This window comes from Impatiens glandulifera, chromosome 2, assembly GCF_907164915.1.
Source record: "Impatiens glandulifera chromosome 2, dImpGla2.1, whole genome shotgun sequence".
NCBI classification, from domain to species: Eukaryota; Viridiplantae; Streptophyta; class Magnoliopsida; order Ericales; family Balsaminaceae; genus Impatiens; species Impatiens glandulifera.
The window spans coordinates 30,787,496-30,814,753 of record NC_061863.1 but is presented as its reverse complement, the minus strand read 5'-3'; the positions used below and the strand labels follow the sequence as shown (position 1 = coordinate 30,814,753).

At 35.7% G+C, this 27,258-nt stretch overlaps 1 protein-coding gene across 1 annotated transcript in view; it reads right to left on the bottom strand.

The window, feature by feature from the left end:
* Positions 1-494: 494 nt before the first annotated feature.
* LOC124923854 overlaps positions 495-27,258 on the bottom strand; it is a 40,215-nt gene continuing 13,451 nt past the window's right edge. Inside the window, exons 14-36 of the mRNA XM_047463830.1 lie at positions 26,042-26,382; positions 22,840-23,294; positions 22,425-22,772; positions 20,670-20,894; positions 18,896-18,986; positions 18,634-18,711; positions 18,241-18,531; positions 17,951-18,148; positions 17,373-17,861; positions 15,419-15,580; positions 14,945-15,274; positions 14,780-14,862; positions 14,535-14,639; positions 14,165-14,393; positions 13,587-13,952; positions 12,449-12,550; positions 10,004-10,147; positions 9,059-9,147; positions 7,650-7,732; positions 7,463-7,578; positions 5,240-5,325; positions 5,040-5,139; positions 495-1,127 (exon numbers count right to left, since the gene is read on the bottom strand). Of these exons, the coding sequence (XP_047319786.1) occupies positions 1,062-1,127; positions 5,040-5,139; positions 5,240-5,325; positions 7,463-7,578; positions 7,650-7,732; positions 9,059-9,147; positions 10,004-10,147; positions 12,449-12,550; positions 13,587-13,952; positions 14,165-14,393; positions 14,535-14,639; positions 14,780-14,862; positions 14,945-15,274; positions 15,419-15,580; positions 17,373-17,861; positions 17,951-18,148; positions 18,241-18,531; positions 18,634-18,711; positions 18,896-18,986; positions 20,670-20,894; positions 22,425-22,772; positions 22,840-23,294; positions 26,042-26,382 (4,577 nt within the window). The 3' untranslated portion in view covers positions 495-1,061. The remainder of the gene's footprint in view (positions 1,128-5,039; positions 5,140-5,239; positions 5,326-7,462; positions 7,579-7,649; positions 7,733-9,058; positions 9,148-10,003; positions 10,148-12,448; positions 12,551-13,586; positions 13,953-14,164; positions 14,394-14,534; positions 14,640-14,779; positions 14,863-14,944; positions 15,275-15,418; positions 15,581-17,372; positions 17,862-17,950; positions 18,149-18,240; positions 18,532-18,633; positions 18,712-18,895; positions 18,987-20,669; positions 20,895-22,424; positions 22,773-22,839; positions 23,295-26,041; positions 26,383-27,258) is intronic.

The window sequence follows — 27,258 nt, the reverse complement described above, 5'->3', positions numbered from 1 at the left end:
TCATTCATGACCAACATCATCACCCATTATTTGGTCATGGATAAGGATGGTCTAAGTTTAAAAAATTCACAATCAAGTAATACAAAGGTCATGGGGTCTCAGAGTGCCAGGCAGTGTACCTTAGGGAAATGGCTCATCTCTTTCATTTCTTTTAGATTAGTTAAGAATGAATAATACAGAAATATGCAGTGACTTTAAAAACAAATAAAAATACCACTTCAATAGTCACTTAAACACCACGAGTAATAAGATACTAGACTGAGAGTTCAATAGGTGAATAATCACCTTAAGAATATACTTTTACAAATTATTTTATACTCATATTTAAATAGATTGCTTACCTTCCCCATTTCTACATGAACACTTCAAGGGATTGAGCATAAACAGGATGGCAGGAAACAAAAACTAATATATAAAGCATAAACAAACAATAGAAAATCAAGCCTCCTGCCAAAAACCTCAAAAATAAACCATAGAAAAAAAAATAAGTTCTATGCAAAATCATTTCATTTTTAATCCAATAAAAAAGAATATTTCGTTTAGGTTACATGACATAGCTTGCAAAATTACAGAATAACCTAACAATGTTGTTAACATACTACAAAATAGACTTATACAGTTTGTCTCAGCACTGAATTGCTTTGATATCTCAATCATTGCTCACAAACCTAAATAAACAGGCTTCATGTAAAACCTTGCAGCCAGCCAAATTGAATTTAAGAATAATCAGGATTAGTCTTGGTAACCAATGATGCCTTCGTTCTTGGAATAAAATTATTCCTGAACACCCAACAAAATAGCCAAAATCCACGCTGATGTTTCCAAACTTAATTATTTGATTTTGTGTTTTCCTCGTTACCTCCAACAACAATAAATAGAAAACAGCTCTATATCACATTATCAAGTTAGGAAGAAATTATACCCCCACACTATTTATAGCCCAACCAATCCATCAACTCATGTAAAAATTTTCCATTCAGTATCCCCATTCACAACCACTGAACTGACATAGATTCTTCAGTCATAAACATTTGGCACAATTGTGGAGGAAAAATAACAAATCACATATACTGCGCCAGCCATTGCTTGCACATATCCAGGACAGGCAGTGCATTTGCGTGTAAAGCCTGCAATAAAAAGGTTTAAAATAAAATAAAATATATTTAAAATTAGGAAAAAAAGTATATATCATCATATATATTCAGTATAAATTAAACTAAAAATATAACTTAATTCATTAAACTTTGAATGACTTAATTCGATAATTTGATAAAAAAAAATTCAAAAGACAACTTTAAACCCTTAAATTTAATTAAAGTTAACATATAAACATACACTTTAATGTTATTACACATTTTGTTAAATGAATTTATATTGAATACTTAAAATTAGACATTTTCATTTGGATAACTCAAACATTTATTTTCAGCCTGAATTTATTCAACTCTAAATTTTCAATTTTATCAAACACACCCCATATTTGCTTCATTATTCAGTTTATAAAATGATCTTAAGGCGACCTTGTGACCCCGAGCTTTGAGAGGTAGTTAAAGAGTCATAATAAGAAATGGAGAATCAAAGTGAATTCATCTCATCCCATAAGGAAGGTGCATGTGAGATCGAATGAGCAGGTTCACTGAAAATTGTGATAAATTAAAGGATATTATTTTATTAGATTTTATTGTAGATGTTTTTTTATTACAGTGTGGTGTGAAATGCATGTTTCAATTAAATGGTTAGTGTGTGTATATATACCCTGCCCCAATATATTAGTTTGTCAATAGCGTATAGTGGTCGGTCCATGTTTTCTACACTTTATTTTCAAATAACCCTCGTTACGCTATTCGTTTTACGCTATAGCCATGAGCAGCTTTGACGCTATTGAGAGTTACGGGCGCTATTAACAATTATGGGGTGAATAAGTCATGGTTGTCCTCAGTTCGACCTTAGACGGGTACTCGGTTTGATGTATAGCGGTCAGCTCCAACTGATATAAGACGTTTCTCACATGTCTCTCGATTTTATACGGTCCCTCGTATCAGCGCACAAGTCCTTGAGCACAGATCGAAGAGACTTAGATTTTTGCGGCAGTAATTCTCCATTCCTCGGTCCCCTTCCTTAAACTCAATTGCACGCCTCTGCCTCTTCAGATCTGCCCTTTTCTTCATCTTCTAGGTTGCTTTATCCAAAAATGCCCGAGCACGATCGGCTTCCTCTTCTACGGATTTGGCGAGAGTGAAGGCGGACTGACTTTGACCAAAGTTTATTGTGGCCAAACTCTGTGGAGTTGATGATTGTTTGGTGCCTATAGCCTCGTGTCCCTCGAAGGCCTCCAAGCACTCTATCTGGACTTCCTCGGGTACTTCCTCTTTTCTCTTGGAACCGTCCCCATCATCCGTTCTAGTAGAAGTGGCAAATGTCCTTTTACCACGTTTGCGACCTCGGCTGAATTGCATCGCCGAGAACATGCTCATTCTCTTCTTGTTGGTATCACGCTAGTCCAAAATGATTAGTGAATCAGGATAATGTATTATACAAGCACGTACCTGATCGAACCATTGTTGTCTCAACACTACATCGTAGTCATCCATAGAGACTAACGTAAACGAGACCGTTCCCTTCCGGTCTCTGATCCTGGTGTGCACTTTCTTAGCTTCCCCGGCCACCGGCTTGGCTGTTCTATTCACGACTTTACCGTCCCTCTCGTTGAGTTGATGCGAAGACTCAACGCCTTAGCCACTCATTCACGCATAATGTTGTGATTAGCCCCAGAATCCACTAGTGCTTTAATGCGCCTTCCCCTGATCAAGACTTCCACTAACATCAAGCCCCTCTTTGTTCCCTTGATCAGCTCCGCAACACTAGCCTTCACAGCATTGAGCAATTTAAGGGTTCCTATTTGAGTCTGTTCTTCCTCCTCGGAGGACTCAATTCCCACTGCTACAACATTTTCCTACTTAAACGGAAACATAAACTTTATGTGATTATGAGCACCACAAATATGACGAACTCTTAGCTTACCCGATTCGTCGGTTTGCCTCCCTGAGTTGTTGTGTGTATGTCACTTCTTGGGTGGGTGTCTTTCTCCTCATTACCTATGATGACCTTCGGCCTGTCCACGGACACCTTGACCTCAATCAGCCTCTCTGCCAGCGCAATTACCTCGGGGACGTTCTGCACCTTGACCCTTTACAGCTCTAACTGTGCCCAAGTTTTTAGGCCGTTAACAAACTATGCTTTGATTCGAATTGTTAATGATCCCCATGACATCATTCTCCAACTTTTCACCAGCCTCATCCAACACCGTCACCCTATCGGCCACCGCGCTCAACACTTCGAGAGCCTCCTCATGCTCGCACATGCCTTCCTCAAGCCGGGTCACCCACACTTGCATGTCGACACTTCTCTCGACGGACTTGCCCCTCTTGGACCGCTTGTCTTTTCGTTGGCCGGTCGAAACCTTCGTGACGTTCGACCTGAATCCATCTCTTCTAGCACGATCTTCTTTCGAATGCGGAAGCACAAACGGGGATACAATACATTTTTTGCTCTGATACCACATGTCACGGGAAGAAACTCGGTCACCGAATAACTCCTCGTCTCGTCGGCACTAGTCTAGATTACCTCAATACTAGCTTGTCAGCCTATTACAAGATGCAAGAAGAAGAAGAAGAAGGAATACTTTGAGAGAGAAAAAGTTTGGAGAATAACTTGTCTATTGCTTATTGCTTTACAAGTGTGAAGTAGGGTATGAAGTGTACAAGTCTTGTTTATATACAAGTGGAGAGATCTTTATAGATTCTCCTTGACTTAAGGATTTTCTAGACTCTTTTATTATCTAACCTAGACCTAGGAACTCCGAGAGAATTCTAGAGTGTTCTATTACATATCCTAGTTTTAGGAACTCCTAGAGAATTCTAGAGAGTTCTATAACCTTATTTAGAACTAGGAACTCCTAGAAAATTCTAGAGAGTTCCACAAAAGGAAAAATACTACAAAAACCTATAACTTTCTAGAGAATCTGTATATTGAGGGCTTGACATATTCAACCTATTTGAATGGGCCGTGACAAATGTCTAGCAAAGATGATGTCCTTGCACACAAAAGAAGATAACAATGTTGTGTAGGATGACTCCTCTATTGTCTCACACACGACCAAATATCAAAATTGTTGTTAGCGTGGTTAGATAGTATATGAACTACACATCTGAAGACCACATAAATGCAATATTCCGAATTTGAGGTATCTTAAAAGTACGGGAATACATGGTCTCTCCTCTTTAAACGAGATGATATTAAAACTATCCAAGTCTATTCCATTGTTGATTGGGTGGTGACATCATTGATATGCAATCTACTTCTTGTTATTGTACGTGTATGGAAAAATCTCGCCACTTGGGGAAACAAGAAATATCGATGAAGCCGAATATAGGGTTCTTGCACTAGGAATTTGCGAAATCTGGATACAACGTGTCATGAAAGAACTTTGAACAATCGTTGAAAAACATACTATGCTTTCTATGTAATAATCAGACAGCAATAAGCATTTCCAAGAATCCAGTCCAGCATTACATACCTAAGCACATTATGATTGACTGATATTTCATCTAAGAGAACGTGTCAAATAAGAATATTGAACCATCATATATGTCATCTCATAATCAAATTGAAAACATTAACATAAGGAATTAAGAGGCAGGTTAGGCATGACCAATTTATTCTACCCAACTTGAGGGGGGAGTGAATAAGTAAAGTGAGCTAATCCCATAAAGTCTGTGTCTATTGAGATCTAATCAACGGATTCATTGAAAATCATGATAAATTCGAGAATATTACTCATTTTTATTGTATTTTATTTTATTTCATTAGCATAGTCTTAGATGGAAGGTAGTGTATACATATACAATTCCCAGCCTATATGTTTAATTTAGAAAACCACATTTAAGGTCTTTCTTTGTCTATCTCACCTTAATTTTGCAAATTCTTCAAGAAATATGACAATTACCAACACAGCTAAAGCAGAAGATGATCCATCTAACCTGATGTGCAACATATTGAACATCGGCAACACTTCCACTTCGCGAAGCTATTTGAAAGGCGCTTTTCAGACGACCACAAACTACACATGCTAGAACTTTCCTACAGCAGGAGGGAAACACGACAACTATAAGCTAAAATGTCTGCTAGATAATAGTATTGCTAGTTCACCACTCATTTCAATTGTTGATTGATTATTTACCTGTGGCTACTAGATAACATGTCTATGAGGCGGTCCGGTCGTTCCTTGTGTTTGTTAGCATAGACATTTATAGCAGCACCAAGGACCTGCACCAAAGCAAAAGAAGCATCAGATTATTGGATCACAAGCTACAAAATATGAGTGTCTCCCATTCATGGGTTACTTCCATCAGTTCATTAATTATGTGGGTCATTTCAAGTTACTTAAAACCCATGCTGACTACCAAGTTATCAAACAAATCAATATACGATTCTTTTAACTTTTTTGAAGTATGAGCGCGAAGGTCGCATCATTAGTGGTAGAAAACAAAAAGCAGTACAACACAAGTCTTTGCATAAATTTCCACAAATAAATCATCAGAAGTCACGAAATTAAGGAAGTGAAACCAAAAAAAACCCTCAAAAGACTAAACTTCACAAGCCTAACTACTCTTGAAATCTCAAGTCAACTCAAGGTTCCTTTACGGGCTCAGCTTCTCTTGAATTTGGAGATCACGATAGTAGGTTTTCTGCTCTGGTAGTGTCTGTACTTTTTGCCAACATAGTTTACGCACAAAAAGAGTCTCCACTTCTCCTTGTAAACCTTCAATTTTGGAATACAACCTTCAATTTTGGAATCGTCAGTTCTTTTTTTGTTCTTTGTTAGTGATAAATATTATTATCAGCATTATTAAAGTTCGACAGATGCTTATATATATGTTTAATTATATTAATGAGAATATACACAACAGTTTCTTACAATAATACAGTAATAGAGCTTAAGGTTATGACATAGATACGATCGAGACTAATACGAAAGAAACAGAGATGATCGAAAGAAACAGAGATGATCGAGAAGATAATGATAGAAACATGAACGATTGGGACAGTTATGGTCGATACAGAAACGAGCGTAACAGAAATGATCGAGAAGAGAATGATCGAAACAGGAACGATTGGAACAGACAAGATCAAAACAGGAACGACTGGTATAGGCGAGATCGAAACAGAAATGACCGAGAAGGGAATAATCGAAACAGATACGATTGAGCAAGAATGATCGAAACAGAAATGATAAAGGCTGGAATGAACGAAACAGAGACTCTAGCCAAAAGAGATCAGCATTATCAGCCACCAACAAGATTAACAAAGATGGATTTTCCAAATTGTAGAAGATTGGATTTAACGGTACAAATTTAAGTGGAATTTTTTTCAGGTTGATCGCACACCCATCGAAACTCAAATTGAATATGCAAGGGGACACCTAACAGGACTAGCTCGCCGTTGGTTTTGTTCTTATGTACATCACAGACCTCTTAATAGGGTTACGGTGTGGGAAGAATTAAAATAACTGGTGCTAAAAGAATTTGGTCTTAGTGACTTTGACGATCCATTGGATGATTGGAAAAACTTGAAACAAACAGCAACAGTGAAAGAGTACGACATAAATTAAATGGATCTTCTATATAAGCTACTAGATCAAAATGAGGCATACTCAATTAAAGGTTATCTGAATGGACTGAAAGAGGAAAAAATTGTGAATCTAGTACGCATTAAAAAAAAACAACGGCTCTGAACGAAGCAATAGGAATGGCGAGATTACAAGAACGAACAAACAAAAAGCTGCAAGACTCCATGTGTGATTACTTAGTCTGTCGAGGCTATTTAGCTAATAAAGGGGGTCCGATACTTCCAACACCGAGAACAATACCTTACGGGAATTGAAATACCACTAGAGGAATCACACCTTTTGTGAATCGAACTAACACTAGTGGTAACTTTAATCGAGCATCAACTTCAACCGTTACCCAAACAAACTGCTGGATCAAAAGACGCATGAAGAGAAACGGAACTGAACCAATGTAGATCATATTCTACTGGTTCTTCCTTACCTCGTCTCTTACTACTCCCATTCATCTTATTTTAACCCTTCTTTTTTTCAAATGTAGATCATAATCTACAGGTTCTTCCTTATCTCATACTCTGATTTTCCTCATCTCATATGCCGCTCTACTCAACGAGATCAAGGTATTGTTCTAACTTCAAAGCTAGGGTTAACCCAAATTTATATCATCATGGAGGTAGGATGTTGTGCTGCCTCTTGCAGGCAGAAAAATCTTGGTTTAAAAATGAATTATAACAAAGAAGTTATATCCAAAAATGAAAAATGCCAACACTTTGGGAAAATTTCAAGACTAATGCAGTTTCAATCATATACATAAGCATATTCTTTGTATCATGATACCTGATCCCAATCTTCATCTTCAATTGTTCCTTTAATATTCTTAAAAAATTCAGTCAGCTGCCCACCCCTTTTCCTCTCAGCAAGTGAAGCAGCAACACCAGCATATATATCAACAGCTGAGAAACTTATATTTAAGCTTAATATGCAAAGATGCTATTGGATGTTGATTAGGAAGTCAAGAATTTACCAGGAAGACTGAACTCATAGATAACTTGGAAGGCCAAATCAAAAAATTTCTCAGTAAGAGTCTCTGCAATTTTAGATCTTCTCCTGCATTTCACAATAACTTAAAATGTTGGGTACCTTCTACTAGTTCAGTTTTAAAGCCAGGTCGGGGAACAGAAACATACTTGACAGAAAAAATTATACATAACCAGATTAACAAGCAAAGATAATAAATAGAGCCTATCTGGAAACTGTTACCACGATCCCATTGGTGAAAATGGGTTTTTTCGTTTGGTATAAGATTGTTTCTGTATTATTCATATATATTTCAGATAATGATCCAGATTATAGTGTAATTTTTGGTTTTATTTTGTAGAAAAAATATAATCCAGATTATATTTAAGATAATGCTTGTGATTTTTGAAGAACATAACATTGTAAGTTTTTCAAGATAATGATGAAAAATCATGATCCTAATTAGGCCCATCGTTTGGCCAGTTGATGGCTCTCAAATTCAGCACATTGTACATTCGAGCATCAAACAAATCAACCAATTAACTGACTCTTAAATTCAGCACATTGTACATTCGAGCATCAAACAAATCAACCAAGAAAGGCATATCCAACGCCACATGCTCACATTATGCATTTGGTTTTCATTGTTCTACAAGGTTATTGTTATCATCTTGCGCAATTTATCACTACAATTACATTCAACAACATCAACCAATCTCTAAATAATTGGTAGCTATGATACATGTATTTGAGAGACCGGAATACATACATGGTTTGAAGTCATTGATAGTTATTACAAAGTAGGGCACTAACTACTCAATACCAATAAGGATGAAAACACAGTTTTGATAAAGATATTGAATCTTCTACATGTGAACAAATGCATGGTTCTATAAATTTTCTTGTTTAGAAAATCACAAGCTAACTTTTTCAACAAAGCGAGCCTTCTGTTGTTCAATAGAAATGACTAGGAAAAATTGTATAACTAAATTCAAAGGATACTAAACAAAATTTAAAATATCCCAACATAAAAGAGCTCACATTACATGTGGAGGTAGAATAATGATATGAATTAGGTAAAGAGGCATGGAAAACGAAGGTAGATAAATGATGAAAGGTGGATCGAGCTTTTGACTTATCAAAAAGCAACCAGAAAAAATAATTATAAATAAATGTGCCATATCTAATATTTAATTGAATCAAATCAAATTGGAACAAATTCTGCCAAACAAGTGGACCATCATAAAACATCATATTGTTGCCTTGGTTTAATAAGGATATTGCTGCTGAATTTTATGGTTGGTTTCCATAGTACTTTTATTTGATATTATCAAGCAGTGCATGTTTCAATAGTATAGAAGTAAGCTAGCATTGCCAAATTATTGTAAAGAGAAAATGAAGAAGAAAGTTGCTAACCTGGAAGTTTCAGGATCGTTTGGATTACCAAAAAGTGAATATTTCCATTGTGGACCATCCATGTCATTAAAGGATTTTACAACATCCACCTGTAATATCATATCAAGAATCCAAAAGGATGTCATATCAGTAACACTGTGTTCGCCAAAAAAACAACATTATGAAAAAATGGATACTCTGACCTAGGAAAATGAAAAAGTAGACATATTATGAATTAGAAGATCGGAAGGGGAGATAAAAAAGAAATGTCCCTTTCCCAGTTGGACATCTTACTCCCATTTTCCATAACTATACTTCTCATGTCATGCAAATAAGTTGGAACACTACATATGATCAATCTTCAGAAATAATTTTAGACTATGACAAACCAAAAGAGGTACAAAAGAATATAAAACTGGAAACACAAGTTCATAACTTTAATTATCAATATGCTTCCACCCAGAAAGAAGGTACTGAGAAGGGAGACAGCAGTGTCATCTATGATTTCTATGCTTGTAGCTTGAAGGCATTCACTTAAGAATTAATGTTACTAAAATGTATATATTCAGGCAAATTAAAATACTCTACATAAGAAATTAAAGCAAGACAAAGACCACTTAAAGAAAATAACAGTACTCCAGATGTGTACAAAATTGGAAAGAAAAAGAAAAGAAAGTGAAGCTGAAGACCAAAGCCTTTTTCATATTTCGATACTAAAATGTACAAGGAGGATATCAATGAAAAGTGAAAGGAAATAAATAATGTACATGTTTCCGAGGAGAATACTGTGAGGATGCCAAAAGGCTTCTTTCGAGTTATTGTGATGGTAATTAAATAAAATATAATCTGCCCGACAATATTTTCACATTATATAAAGAGTATCAACAATATAGTGTAACAGGTCAATTTTGGTTTGTCAGAAACAAAATAACAGCTAAATGAATTCTTTCAAATACATATCATCACCTGGATAGCCACCCGAGCAGAGAACTTGACCAGTCCTTCTTCAGTAAGCTTTTCAGATGCACTTTTTCCGCGACTTCCCTTAGTTACTACCCTAGTCAAATCCCCAACTCTATATCTTGCTGACAATCCTTCATCAAAATGCATCTATGACAAATGCAAATAATTACAGAATTAAGAGGGCGATGATGTTTGGTCCAATCTCAGTAGAAACTATGTAAGTTGCAGAATGTGAAGTGTTCGAAATGAATAGATAGAAAAATTAATGAGACATATATTAAATGCTCATTAGATGGACATTATTTTAAACGACTACTTGAAAAATAATAGTAGAAGTGGTTAAAAGATTGAGCCTATGCCTTCAGCTTTCCCATCTCTGATGATGTGTATTAGAATGTCCATAAATACAGTTCAATCAAAATGAAGAAAACATGAAGTGCCTATTTCTTTAAAATATTGTACTCAGTGTATACCTATCTAGTTATATGCTGATTAAAAGAGTAGATTGATTTCATATGTGTACAGGTTCAAACCTATTTACATTTACAGAAATCAAAGGTCATTTGTTGACATTATGATATATTTAATTTAATGTGACACTGTAAAACTTAAATTGCTTCTAAAGATTATGCAGAAAAAGAAGTTGATAATAACATTGAGGCATTTTCAATAAATATAAGTTACATCCAAGATTAAAATATGTAAACAATTTTTAGTAGTTGTAAACTTATGTAGATTTTCTAGCATTAATTATGAGAATCATTGTAATTGCAATTTGCACTGACTATTCATTGTAGAAAATATATTAATACTTTATTAACCAAAGTTTAATGGTAAGTTAGTTTACATTAATAGTGAAATTACAATGTCCATAAACATAATGTCACTATTAAGGCACCCAAAAATAGTCATTAAGAATGGAGAAGAGTATAAATACTTCATGTAGAGATCCTCGGATCATCCTTTTCACACTTGCTACAATGAAAATGATAAAGGAAAACAGAGGTCTTGGAATTAGGGACCTTGTGAATTTCAACAAGGACCTCCTTCCAAATGGAGACTCTCTCTTGAGAGGGATTCCCTGTAGGCACAAATGACACAAGATTTGTTGGGTTGGTTCACCAAAAAGGGTAATCGGTTTGTGGGATGCAATGTATGGAATGTGATCCAATTTTTGTGAGAAGGTTTTAGAAGAAACTCAACATTAAAGCTTGGCGATGATTCTTCGATTAGATTAGTTTTTGGAGGGAAAACAGACGTCTTGGAATTAGGCACCTTGTGAATTTCAACACTTTCCAAATGGTATTGTAGACTCCCTCTCGAGAGGGATTTCTTGTAGGCACAAATGACATGAGAGAAATATAAGCAAGATTTGTCAGGATGGTTCACCAAAAAGGGTAATCGATTTGCGGGATGCAATGTATGGAATGGGATCTAAAATTTGGGGGAAGGTTTTAGAAGAAACTCAATATTCAAGCTTGGTGATGATTCTTCGATTAGTGTTTGGAGTGGGGTCCAGAGCATGGCCACAGTTTCTGTCCCTCTTCCAGATTGCAATATGCAAGAAGGCCACGGTTAAGGAAACATATGATGATAGTCTCAAATAATTTGAATTTAAATATCCAGTACATCAGAAGGTTCAATCAGGAGGAATCCAAGGAACATTGGACTTCTGTTGAAAACGGACAGAATCACACCAAATAATAACAAAAAAGATGAAATTCAATTGGAGAATATGGAAAAGTGCAGTGTTAGAGATATATGATTATGAGTTCCATTTTCATGAAATTGACTGAGGTTAGGGCCAGATCTACATACCACATGGTAGGAGAAATTGTGGATGTTCTTGAGGATCATAGGGCTAGAAAGTAGGTGGTTGGGGTATTAAGGGGATTTGTGGGTCATGTATGATTGTTTTGTTGTTTGTGGTGTTTTTGGTTATTTAGGTTTTTGTGTTTGATATTTTGTTTTTGGGTTGATTGTGTGTTTTGTTGTTGTGTCTTGTTTGGTAGTTTTGTTGGATTTTGATTGTGTTTTATAAAAGTTTTTATCGTTGTGCTTAAACGATGTACCTAAACTAGTAAATAGATGAATAATGTTGTTTTCAAAAAAATTAAAGAAAAATACCACAATGATTTTTGTAGACTCTCCTTGATTATGTGCAAAAGGTTAATTGTTCCAAGCACCTAATCTCATTTCCAAGGTGGCTACTCCCAAGATCCATTAACATGGTTGGGGTACAACATTGTAATGCCAAAACAAGAGGAAAGAAACGAACTATAAAGGGATTATAAGAAAGGGTCTACAAATGAAAGGCTGCACATAAATAATTAATGCTATAGATAAAACAAATATCATTCCTCTTTGAGTCATCGACATTCTTGTTATAAAAGGCCAAAGAACCGTGGGGGGAGGAGAATTTTTTTATAAAAAAAAATTTTAACTTGCCTTGGCATGCTCCAAATGTTTTATCGCCTCATCCAGTGAAGAAGAGTTCATGAACAACTGAATGCAGCAAAGGCCAGCAGCAACGTGGTCCTTCTTGATAACCTGGATTATTGTGCGTGTCAGGTTAAATTAATGTACATAGAATAAATAACAAACAAATACAATCTAAAAATTCACTGCATAATTCATTTTAGATTTAATAGGTTACAAGAGGAAAAATAACATAAGAACCCCAGCCTAATGAAAAGAATAGCATTAGCTTTCCTGCTTATAGAAGAAAATGCAGATGCACCATTATTGTGGAAGTGTTTTAAGTTTGGTTTGAAAAACAACATAAGTTTTGGAAAGAATGTATAATCATGAGATTAAAATATGGACAGATGTGGTCCTTTGTCTTAAGATTAAGAGTAAGATATTCTCATAACTATCGCAATTGGTTGCGTTGCGAGGAATTTGAGTTGAATAATAACTTACTTTTGGCTAGGTAATCTATTAGTCTTGTTGAATTGTAATTTATAGCCTTTACTTTTGACATGCATTTTCCAATGCACTGCATTATAGCTTATTGTAAGTTCCACTTGGCTTTTCATTAAATTTACCATGGTAGAGTTGTACCTTCACAACAACAAAAATAACTACTCTTCTCTCAGATAGCACATAAGCATGTGGGTGATCATGGTGCATGGAAGATAACTCTGACAGAAATTGTAACTTCAAAAATTGAATATATATACTGACATGGATATGAAGAGCACATATAATGTACACTTTAGATGCAGTTATACAAGAAGAGTATACTCAGTCAATAGATCAAATGTAAATATAATGGATCTATGAGCAAGACCAAGATAATCAACACAAACCTTCAAACTGTTACACCTAGCTATAACATATGCAAACTCCAAATTCTAGATTAGTAAGTAATTATATTTATTAGAATATGAATAAATACAATATTCTGAAGTTGTCAAAGAATTTACAAATTTTCAAACAAAAACAAAATATTATAAATTCATTTACAGAATTACGTCAGGGAACAACAAGTTCCTTTTCAAATTGCACTTTTGGGGTTTTCGATTCATGTCTTCATTGCTAGCGAAGAAATATGCATAACAAATTCAATTAAACCCAGGCATACCTGAAACAGGTACAGATAATTGAAATGCTTATGGTTTTCACAGTAGATGCAAATGCGAGCAAGTGCTCCAGCTGTATATTGATCGACTCCTGAATCCTCTGAGCCTGCAGATGATATTCTAGTTGATATCACTTCTTCCAACACGGGCATGGCACCATATCCAATGCACAGATCACATAGATCATCAATAGCCCCATAATCTGTAGCCAGTGGATCTGGTCTTTGAGGGGAAGATGAAGAAGTTGCCATCCCAAGTGAAGATGGTGGAGGCGGTGATGGAACAGAATTTGGAGGAAAAAACAACTGGCAAGCATCCTTGTAATGGCCATGTCTAAACATAAATGCAAGCAAATGCTGGCATGCATACTGCAAATAAAATAAAATACTCCAATTACATATTGAATCAGAAAAGAGAATTTTAATATTTTCGTCCACAAGGGTTGTCATATATTATAGAAATTAATACCTAGACATCAGAGATATTGAAACTTCAAAATCATTTTGGCAGTCGTTGCTATAAAATATTTGAAGATATCTAGACTTGAATCATGGTAACATGTCTAAAAAGATTATCATACCTCTTGTAAATAACTAACACATTCAAGGTATCGCATGCTGTCCAGGTTACTTCTAGGTCCATCTTCAAGGTCATTACCATGCAAGGGATCATCACCAGCAGATTCCACAAAATGTCTTGATCTTTCAGAGCGTGGAAATGTTGATGGCATGTATAGAACATTAAGATATGAATCAGCAGAGAGTGAGTCGTCCATAATTGCTGGAGCACTTTTAGCCAAGTGTTCATACCTGCAGGGTGGAGTGAGCATATTATCTAGAAACGGAAATTATGCAAGTTGTATATCAATATCTTGCAACAAAATAATACTCCTAAGCCTAATAAACATTTAATAAGCTAATTAAACACTGGAAGAAAGTTTTCAGACATACATGGAACGAACAGCTGAAACATCTATAGGTGGAGCTCCTTCTATTGTATTGATAATATCAAGAATCACTGATGATGTATCACCCTTATACAATTGAAGAGCTTGCCTGTAAAGTTCAAAGCATGAGAAATCTGTATGACTGGAGTTATTTTTAACAGCTCTAAATCATGAACAATATCGACATCTGTAATTGTTTATGGCTGATGACCACCTCTCCAAAATAATTTACATAAGCAGATGACTTACTTAAACTTTACACGAGCTTGTGCATAGTGCTCCATCCGAATTAATGCATGCCCCCATGCATTCCAGACAGGGAAAACATCAATCTGAAATGTGATAGAAGTTTGAAACTATTTGCAGTTTGGAAATATAGAGCAAATATATCATTATAATGGCTTCATATAATACCTTACACTTTTTACATGTATACACAGCCATGCTATAGCGTTCATCTACAATCAGTCTATCCCGAAGTCGAGCAGATGACTCTTGATCAGCAATATCATCAAGAGAAGCAGCAATTCCTGAACCAAGAAGACTTTGCAGCAGCTCAGCTCGTCCTAACCAAATATCTGCTTGCATTAGGACTTCAGACATCTCATCAGTAGACTGGCTACCCACGCTAGAGCTGCCAGCATCAGAGGATGCATCGTCAGCATCTCTACTTCTTTCAGAATTACTAGACAAGTCACTTCCTCCAGCAAGCTTTCTCAATTGAGCTTTTGCAAAATGTAGACCCTATACAGATGGCACCAGAAATGATTTTCTTATGTTCCATATAATAGGTCTAGTATAAAACAGCACTTTCCTAACCTCATCTATTTAATGAGATTCTTTTTCCAAAATATACCTATGAAAATAATGCAAGAAGAGAACCCATACTTGAACAAATGTTTCCGTAGCATGATATGCACGACCAATTGATTCCATTGAGGCATTATGAGGAAGCTGTTGGGAGTTTAAAACACTCTTCATTTGATTAATGCACAAGTCCAATGCAGCTTTTCCTGATACTGATTCATCAGAGCACAATTGAAGAAGTGCCTAGAGAGGTAAAAAAGTGAAACACCTCATCCCATTAATGGAAATTATAAACATCATATTCGAAGGGAGCATTATTACAAATATGTAAGCACAATACTATGAAAATCTAAAGTAGAAGAATGTACTCTAATTTACTTTAAGAAAAAAAATTGGGTAAAATGAACTAAATGATAAGTGCAATAATTTGTGAACTTATGGAAAACATGATACCTACAAAGATGTGAGAATGAGACATTTTAGGAATAGAGGGATTATGTTATCCTCTGCCCATTCAATATTATTTTGTACAAATGCATCATAGGTGGGTTTGCATGAGAGGGCAATGCCTGTTTAAGGACACTAATTGAATTGAAGATTGAAAATCCAAAATGTAAACATTTTGTTCTCCTGAGCAAAGCGTTTAAATTACAACCTTGATGAACCATGGGTTGATCAACATTTAGAGTATGAAAGGAAATGGAAAGTGAATTAGTGGCACATAAATTGTTCCAACAATTCGTCAAAACATTTGAAACAAATAAACAACAATGAATACAAATATTATGTCTTATTAGTAAGATGCTACAGTTTGTTTATTGTCAATATGATAGGATTCCTAGTTTCTAGGACTTAGCTGTTATCTCGAGAACTTGGCAGGTAGAATTTTATCTCTAGGACTTAGCAATTGATATGAGAAGAGAATAAGTATACAGCTCGATAGACGATTATTAAAATATTACAGGGCCTGGAATTTTATACAAATCAGTCCCTAAGTAAACAATCGCTAGCTTCCATTAGAATCCTCGGCACGTGTCATTTAATATGTGGCCGTTATCCATTCATTGTCGCCTCATCACTTGGATCTTTTACTTTCATCTTGTCTTTGATCTAGATCATCCTTCGTCTTTTAGTCTTCATTGTTCAACCTTTATGATTCTTACTCCCCATAAGCATCACAATGTCCCGCCACACTCAGTTCTATAGTTGACTAAGATAACTATAATCCTATGCTAAGAGTGAAACATCAACACATTGGCAAAGTTGTTTCAAAACAATAGGCTGCTGGAGAGAAGGAGAAAGGGCTTGGACATTTAGTAGAGGGTGTAGCTGAATGTTCTACTACGAGAAGGTTCAGTGTAAATCAAACCTTCTTTCCTTTCCATTAAAGAAAGTAGGATTCAACATTCAAATGTGAGAAGAAAACAAAGAAAGTAGTCCCCGAGAAGTTTTGGGGAAGCGGGGTAGTCTTGTGTGTAAGCATAACATTTCTGGTCAAACCCGCTAAAATGGACATATGTGTGAGAACAACTAAGAGGACAAAATAGGTCAAAAAGTTGTCTTTCAATTAATCCACTAAACATTGTTTCCCTCCAATAATTATACAAATAATTAATATATCAGACATCAAAGTGAACCTAGAGTAACAAAACTGGGCATGCATATGTGTCATTTATGTACCTAAGGATAATGGAGGGAAGAAGGTAAAAGTTAATAATGGTTCATAATTAATGTAATGTAATGATAGACCTTAAGGTAGCGTGAGTAGTAAGAGAAAAAGGTAATTGTACTTGTGACCATTGTACAAACTTCAATCAGATGAAGTTATGCATTAGAAATTATGTGGATAAATAGTCATTGTTTCTTTGTGTGGAATGAGAAGGAAAAGGAGCTGTTTCCAGAAAGTGGCTACCATAAGGCTAGTCATGCCCACGTAAAGTGATTTCCTCCATCATTATAATTATTAGCGAATTCCATTCACTTTACATCAATGGAAAGGAAAAATAGTTGCAACATATGAAGCTTGTTGTTGTACCTTAAAGAGAATGATATCAGGAGTGCTTTCATATCTATGGGAGGAACGAATTGCGTCATCCTTATTTTGATCACCTGTGAGCATCAATTCTTCAGCAATTGAAACTGGAGGAAGACGTTCTTGTCCATCAGCAGCATATGTCGAGACTCGGTCTTCCTGGATACCAGCCATTGCTTCCCAAGCAACTGCTTCAGATGGTGCTAATCCAGAACTTTTCCTTTTTCGGTAAGATTCCTTTGGAGCAGCTTTATCTCCAGTATTACGAGGTGTCCAGGAAAAAGCCCTGCGTGCTTCTTTATGCAGGTTACTTAGACTGTTCGAAAAGGATGACCTGGAGGGCGCACCTGTCTTGGTCTTTTGCCTCGCTCTTGGACCTGACACTGGAATACGAGTCTCCCTAGAAGGGGAAATGATACTTGTAGCAATAGCCTTAGCTGCATAAGTGAGAATCACGCTGTTGTTTCTTAGGAATGGGAATTCTTTAAGTATCTGATAAAAATAATAAATGCATAGTTAGTTACCAGGTATAGTCGAAGACAGTATGGAGAAAAAGTTGGAAGAAATTAATGATTATCTACCAGAGAGGCTGATTGCAATTGTTTTCTCATTAACAACACTTCCAAAATCAAATGAGGATGCTCATGTAAGGAAGAACATTTCTGCTGCCATGGGAATGGCAAGGCGGCCAACAAATTAAGACCCAAAGCCCATGAGTTAAGCCGAGAAATCTCAGCATCTGACAGGTTACCACCGCTTCTTTTCAGGAAGAAGTGAACCTAGGAAATAACAGAAATGTTTCCTTAATAAATAGAAACAACAGAATACCAAATCAATTTTTTCATGTTTTATTGAAGACAAACACCCTTACAAGAAGTTGTTTTGACCGCAGGTTAGGTAACAGCTGCATTGCACCCATGGCTACAGGAAAAGCATCTTCAGTATCACGCAAGCAAGAAAGAAAGCGTGAAGCTTCAGCTGGCCCTCCACCATTCAGAGGGTCTGCAGTAAGAAGTTTCACAAGTTGACGACCTTGTAACTCCCTACGCAGTTCTACAGATAATCCTGCACTTTCAGCCACTTCAAGAGCAGCAGAAACAGCTCCTTTTCCAGCTAATCTAAGGGCTAGACCTTCAGGATCATCCTTACACTCTGCTTCAACCTAAGATCTCCAAGAAAGGTGAAAACAGGAAGAGAAAAATGATCAAGTATGATATTTCAGCTTGTTGAGAAGATAGTTCAGTCTAGGTTCAATTGCTCAGACCTCTTGCCAGCTATTGTAACGATTATCTGCAGATAAAATATGCTTGTACCTAAGGAGAGCTTGCCTCATTTGCCCAACCTAGCATTCAAAGCAAACATATCGATAATATGTCATTATTGATGAGGACAGAAGAACAAAAATAGATGATGTAGCTTGATATCTATGTTATGCATTACAATAGGTGTCCTAGCATGCATTCATCATCAGTGTTAGGGATAGGGAGATATTCCAACAGAAGGAACCAAAATCAACAAAATAGCACCTCATACTTATGTGGATCACTTTCAGGCAAATGGCAGCTGCACATAGTGAGAACATCCAGAGCAGCATCCAGCTCCCATTTGTGCAAATATCTGAAACATGGTTTTTGCATCAAATCAAACCTCCTTGAGCAGGATAAATAAAGAACTTTAGCATTCCAAATCTAGGGCAAGTTTAGTCAAATATGTTTCTGAATATGTAGTAATTTGGTCAAGGAAAACATTTCTCTATTAAAAATCTATGGAATGAAAACTATTAAGCTCAATTTAAATAATCATAAGTTAATTTTGGAATAGAATGGCAAATATTTATATGAGAAATGATTGGGAGAGGGAATTTGAGCGAGGGAATTTGAGGGAGGGAATGGGAGAGGGAATGATGTGGCGCAATTTGATTAGCCAAAAAAATAACAAAATTTCTCTCTCTTCTCTCTCTCCTCACCTTTTATCATTTTTCCAACCAGTGATGTAGTGACACATCATTCCCTCCCTCAAATTCCCTCCCCCTATCACTCCTCTATTTATATTATAATAATAATCTTGGAATTTAGCATTGCCAGGAAGCACACATGTAGCTTGAAACAAAAGAAAATGATCAAGAACATCCACATCCTTGAATCAATGTGTAGTTGATCAAGATATAAAAGAAGAAAATGAATTATCTCCCTACCAAAAGAAGGATTGTGATCCCCAACTTTCGGGGACTAGCCCGCTTCCAATTAGTCAAGAAGGAATTTCAACGCACATAATTAAGGGAGCCATTGAAATGTGACTAAGACACCAGAAACGGCGACTACCCGAGCTAATGATAGAGGCAAGAACACTTTCCGTCAAATGTTCTTGCGGAAATAGTAGTGTCTAATTGTGACGAACTTTATTCATGGATCATGCGCTTTAAGTACAGAACAATTCTAGGTTAGATACACTTTCCTAAAATAGTGGGATTCTTTGAGCAATATTTTTGTAGCCAAAGTTCGTCACATATACCAACAGCTAACTCCGTAATTCTAAATCACTACTTATTGACGCAATGTCTTGATTCTCTAAGTTACTAGATTTCCCCAAATATTGGAACAATGCAAAGATTAATCTCTTGTCTACCATATTGTTTGCATGACATGCACCTCTGTAGATTTCCAGATATTTGTCATAATGTTTCTTGAAGAATAACCCTTTCCCAAGTGGGAATTTGAGATATCTCAAGATTCTATACATTGCCTCCATTTGTTCTTCAGTATGGTTTACATGAATTGACTCATTATGCTTACTACAAAAAAAAATGTTTTGAAGGGTGGATCAGATAGACCGCGTCTGAGACAGGACCTAACATTGATTATGCTGTGGAAAGGTTTGATGTGACTAGTGGAATACTTGTTTCGACGGTTAGAGTATTTGGTAGATTAAATGAGGAATCCCAAGACTAAAAATACTCAAATGAACTGAGGATGGTAAGTTGTCTGAAGTGGCAGTTACCTATATATGAAGCTTTAGAGCTGTTTAATTTTTGTGGATCATTGGATTAAGAAAGCAACCTCTGGCTAGCTGGATTTCAAAAACGTTTTTGATAAAGATAGCTTTTATACCATGTAGTTTATCAACAAGGCAATAAGTTTGAGAAGAACAAATGTGTTGAAGAAAGAAACAAGATATTAAGGTATTACCCAATAGGGGGAAGTATGCATGACAAAGAAAAGAAGCATACACAAAAATTGTGCTGGTGCTTACATTAAGTTTATGTTTTAACGAAATATAGAACAGGAAAGAGCGGATACATACTTGAGAGCCAATCTGGCTGCAAGCTGCTTCTTCTTCAGGCGTAGACAATACTGCCAACTATTGCTCCACAAGCCATGATCACCAAATCCACGAGATTGTAAACTGGTATTATCATTCTCTTCTCCTCGTTCAATGAGAAGTTGAAGTAACTTATCTGATGCTCCGTTACGTAAGCATCGATCAGAAAGAGCAAGGGCATCCATCAATTTTCCCTCTTCTATTAATCTGTTAAAGAAAGGATTTGCATGACTCCAAGAAAGGAGATATGAAGAGTAATAAGTTTTATTTAAATTTCACATCCATCCAAATAAACAGAAAAGAATGCAAGCGGTATATAAGTGGGAAGAAAGATTACGAAACTAAAGAAACTGTAGAATTATCTTGGAAGGAAACAATTTCAAGAATGAAAATTCCAAGAATTGAATCTTATCAGTAGCAAATCAATAAGAATAATTGATTTGCTACTTGATTGAAGATTTGCTGCTGATTGTCAAATCAATTATAATTTTCACTATTTAAGCACTAGACTTCTTATGTAATACGAAAGAAAATACAAGTAATAAAAATATTATTTTCCCTCTCTAAAAATTCTACAGAAACAAAATATCTTCCAGAAGTGATGCAGAAGCAAAAGTAGATTCTGAACAAAAAAGTTTCTAAATACCATTTTGATGCCTACACCTATCCCAAAAGAGAGCAGTTGGTCAATCAGACATAAGGTTGTGGTAAATCATCCAAACTATGACATGTTAAATGAGTTTTGCATGTGTTTTACCAACTAATCAACATCTTGTCCATTTTCAATAATGGCATGCATGCTAGCAAATTGTCAAGAAACTGAAAAATGAAATAAATAAATAAATAATGAAGAAGAAACAAGTTTAGAGGCAGGCGGTGGCTTTGGATGCAGGAGGTCCAACAGAGATTCTGCTTTTTGGCGTGATGATTATTGCACAACTAAAACAGAAGCTATATAAGGAGTTTGAGATTAAAGACCTATGCAGCTTAAAGTACATGTGAATGAAAGTTGTTAAAAGAAAGGAAGGGATAGTTGTGAATTAAAGATAGAACACCCTATATCTATTGACATAGACTAGAATTCTAGGACGTAAACCAACAGATGCACATATGGAGTCTAATAAGATGTTTGGTGCTTAATTTGAATGTCTTTTGGGGAATAGAAAGGTAGCTGTTGAATTATCTTTTCATCCCTGGAATTCGTTTAAATACATGTTTACATGAGTTTTGTAGTAAGGATAATTCAATCCTAATAATTATGAAATGCTTTTAAAGATAACTGTCTATCTGATTAATAATTAATAAGAATATTCTTTAGAGTTTGTGACATTAAGGGATTCACTTTTCATGGTTGATACATGATTGAATTGTGGAAGTAGTTCAGGAAACAATAGTCCTTATACTAAATAATCTTTATAGAAAAAGATTATGTCATCATCTTTACAAAAATTTGATTCTTATGTAGATAAAGGTAGAACCTAAGTGCATCTCCCAAGTCACATACCTGGTTTTCTAACCTACTTCTAACAATTTATATCCCTTTTAAATGTATCTATTGTAATTTATTATATTCACAATCACATGATTGTATCCATCCAGAAGAAGATAAATCCAATAACACTAGATGTCTTTTGAAAGAATATATAAAGTAAGTCAACAAAGATGAAACATTACAAGATTTGATACAAATGAAGAATACAAAACACAGAGAATAATCAAAAAGAAAAATCAGATTACCTGTCAACAGCTTTTACACAGGGCACCTCATTCTCCCAATCAAATGAAAGGAAGACCTTAGCATCGAAACCTGGAAGCTCTGAGTTTGATGTTTCATGCCAATGGTCAGAAGATACACTAGAAGAATTCTTGAGATCTGGCAAAGCTATATATGTGCTAATACTCGCATTGATATCTTCTACTCCAGACTCAGTATCACTATCATGTTCATGAAAACGCTTGATGCCAGTTCTTTTCCCAGGCTTAACTATACCATGGTCACGTACTGCATCATCAGCCATTACAGCAAACTCTGAAACTCTGTGAAGGTTGGTTTGCATTTGTATCCAACGGTTCAAAGTTGGGAACCTGTTCTTTCAATGGTAAAATATTAGACCTCATTTCACAATCGCATAATGCATAACAAAAATATTACCTCTCAGATTGGTCAAGAGCGAACTCATAAAACAACCTGTCATCATCAGGTTGTATTTGTGTTAGGGTACTGCTAATGGCAGAGTCACTTCCACTGTATAAAATACGACTGCCAAACACACATGCCAAAACAGTCCTGACTGGAGATAGTTTAACCAGATGCTTAACTATATCCAGCTCAAGAGGGTACAAAGGAACTCCTGCCATTTTTGAAGACCCACTTAAAGAGTTAGGCTTGGTGCCTCTTGAGGAAGGTGAGAGTGCTTTGCTTTCTGAAAAAGTCGTAGGAGAAGTAGGAATTACAGGAATGCTAGCCCAACCATGTCCAGACCGAGGGGGATAAACAGGGGGTACACATGCTGAAATTACTTCTTGAACAAAATCAGCACACATAATTTCTGCTACTTTTCCAGCTGCGTCGGTGCTGCCTCTTTCAAAGACAAGCCGAGTTAAAAGCTGCATGCAGATGATCATGGAATAAGCGTATTACAAACCTCACTCAAATATATTCATATCAGTCTTCTTCATCATAATGCTAATACAAGGTAGAAGTAAAATTAAGCAACACAAAAGAAGCTAAAAATCTAATATGTTTTGATGGCATACGTAGAATCAGAATTTTAATTACAATTCTATAAGAACTAGAATTTAATTACAATTCACTTTTTATGTTTGGAGCAATCAGAAAAATTGCAACTTGGAAAAGGAATGATGGAGTTAAACATAACAAAATCTAAATTATAATTTAAAGTCATCGACAAACAATGGATTTGGAATTGGACTATCAATTTTAGCCTAACAGAGCCAAACATAGCCTAACAAATATCGAAATAATTCGGTAACATGGGATTAAACAAAATATAGCAAGTTTCTTAAAAGATAAACTTCTGTTTTAAGGGAATTTGTCTAATATAGAGTCCTGAAGATTTGCATTACCTTATTGCCTGCATAACACAGATAAAAGACAAGAAACATAAAATGCATTCCGCAAGTGCAGTAAAAGAATAAAGAGGAGAAAGACGTGTAGTTTGGTAGTCATTCATGTTTATAAGGAAAACCATTTGTTGTCAGATCGTAAATTAGATGTTGAAATATATAGGCTGGAGTTATAAGCTGGCATTAGGAGCTCATTATATTAACATTAACACAATATTCTTTTTGAATGTGTTTTGTATTTCGACATAGAATTATCACTCATCTTCCTTGGAATTGAAACAATTTAATTGCACTTAACATGTTGCTTTGTTTATACTCTAGACATTATTTGTTGTCCGCCCTTACTTTTATTATACTCAATATCCTTTATATAACACATTTCTCACTTAAACTATAAGTAATATCTGAATTATATTATCACTGTTTAATCTTCACTCTCAAGAGCTCAATATTTTCCATGGTATGAAAGCATGAACGTTCAGCCGCTGCAGCTGTGACTTCATCGCAGCCGCTGCCACTTCATCGCAGCTGCTTTCTAGTGCTTCCGCTCACTCCGCTGCCGACTGGCAGCACTCTTTTGATACGGCTGCCCCTCAACTGACGTCCAACTGGAAGTTTTTCGTCAACTCTTCGACTGGAATTTCAGGATTCGGGGAGAACTATTGGAAATGCTAAGTTGTGATCGGGACTCTACATCTTGCATGTAACATTACCCACTTATAAAGAAGGTTTCAGGTTATTCAACTTCTCTTTTCAAACAAACATGCCGAAAAAATGTTGAGGCATCGTAGACATGGACATCCTAGTTTTTTGTATTTGACTAAACTATTTCCAAACTTATATATCAATGAAACCGCCACTTTTTTCATTGTGACACTTGTCAATTTGCCGAACACACTCGATCATCTTACTCAATTGTTACATATAAACCGTCAACCATTCTCATTAATTCATAGTGACATGTGGGGACCCTCCTTCACGAATACTTTAAATGGTAAACGATAATTTGTGATCTTTATCGCACTTGCCTCACTTGGCTCTTCCTACTAAAGGAAAATTTTGAAGTTTGTCAAATTTTCAAAGACTTCATCTTAATCCAAAACCAATTTCAATCCTCCATCCAACCCTTCAAAACTGTTAACGAACGTGAATTTTTTTTCTTCAAACATCGGTGACTTCCTAAAATCAAAAGGCATCATTCATCTAAGCTCATGTGTTGATACTACCAACAAAATGGCGTCGCCGAAAAAAAACGCCACCTACTCGAGGTAACTCGATCTCTTCTAGTCAACTCATATGCTCCCAAAATATATTGGGGTGATGCCGTATCCACCGCTGCCTACCTTATTAACCATATTCCATCACGCATTCTTCAATTCCAAAGTCCAATTGAAACTCTCTTAAAAATCTTTCCCGATTCCAAAATCGCATCCAAATACATTCCCGCAAAGATTGTTGGATGCACCTCTTTTGTCCACACTTATAACCACAATCTGGACAAACTCGACCCTCGAGACACGAAATGCATCTTTCTAGGGTACTCACCAAATCAGAAAGGATACAAAACATTTGCGAATTGCGCCTGTTGTAAAACTCGACACCATTCGAATACTTCTATCTCTGGCGGCTAACAAAGATTGGGAAGTACACCAACTCGACGTAAAAAATGTCTTCATAAATGGAGAACTTGTAGAAGAAGTCTACATGAACGTGCCTCCTGGTATGCTTGCTATCATTCCTTGCTTTTACTACACTAAATGTCCTTTATATATCACACATCTCTAATGTAAACCACAAGTCATATTTGAATAATATCATCACTCTTTACTCTTAATCTTCACTCGCAAGATATTCCACATACCATATAATTGTAAAACATAATTTCTTTGCAATGAATCATTACATCTTCGGGAAAGGGAATATGGTAAGGGAAAATGGCTCGAGCATAGACTTAGGTTCGCCCTAAATGGGACAAAATGGAGAACCGAACAACGATAAATGTTAGTGAATTTTATTAATTTTATTATTTGAATATACTAATAATCTTAAACTAAAATTATTTTAGTAGTGTTTATATTTGTACAATAGTTAAAAAATACAATATCTAATGCATTCAAAATTTCCTTAGGGTGATATACAATCTAAGAATAACTTGTACCAATTCTTTCCTTCAGGAAATAACTGAACTTTTAGCTCAGGGAAACTTCGAGCACCGCACTGCTATTTCCAATATATAAACAAGCAAAATGTTTGAACAGGAACCTTACATCTTTTGGCCGCTCAAATACCAGCGAGAAGTAGTTGAAATCATGTGTTGTATCAGTCCCATCAACTATGTCGCCAATAGCAGCAATGTGGAGGATAAATTGTGAAAGATATGTTGTTGGCTTCCCAGTTAAGGGGTTGAACAATCTCTTCCCTGTATCTTTTGCATCATAGTCACCAAGCTGCATGCTATTTTCATTACATCCAGTGTTAGATTTTTGCGTACCAATTTTTAAACCCAGCCCAAGAATACGATCCTTATCAAAATATAAGCCTTCCCCCTTCATATGATCTCTCTCAGTTTCTTCATCAGCAATAGCCCTCGCAAGATTGTGAAGTTTACCTGAATTCAAACACAAACAATGATTTAAGAAAAAAAACATAACAAAAAGATCCTGAGAGAAATATCTTAACACAACAACAATAATAAATAGTAAAAAAGTGATACCTTAGGTAACCTGAACATGAAAAAATAAACTATTGTGCACAGAATGTACAAGACTAAAATATGTACCTATACATGTGCATATTGATGAAACAGATATCTGACATATGAGGAAAATTGGTTGAAGGAACCAGAAATGGATCATCAGCAAGTTAGTGAGCAACCTATTCCCATAAACAACAGAAACTGATACATGACAACAAAAAGCGTTCCAAAAAAGCTAACACTATGAAAGGAAGGAATTTTGATTTTGAATAAAACTAGTCAATTTTCACTAATAGTCCTGTATTCCTCTCCACAAGCCTCATTAACCAAATCAAATCTATAATCCTGATATTTCAACCCCTTTTAACTAAAGCTCAACCCAAAGTGCCTGAACAATTTAATCAATGCCCAAGATGAACAAATCATGTAAATAGTAAGGAGGTGTTAATATTTGCACAACCTCCAGCTTCGTGGAGGCACTATGTGATATCCACATGAAAACAATCACAAAAATAAGAAGTGTAGAAGTGTGAAACAAAGTTTGGAACCCGATTCCAGAAAGAATGGAAACAAGTTGGCCTTTGGAAAAGAAAAGATATAAAGTTATATCCAAAGGGAGAAAGTTCGTATTAATTAAAAACACATCAGCAAGGCTTGTATATGATGTCACTATTCAGGCTTCGAAGACAGTGGCATTAAGCCGAGAAGATTATAAGAAATTTCCTATGGGGGATCCTCGGAATTATCCTTTCCACACTTGGTGAGATGGAATATAGTGAAAATGAGAAA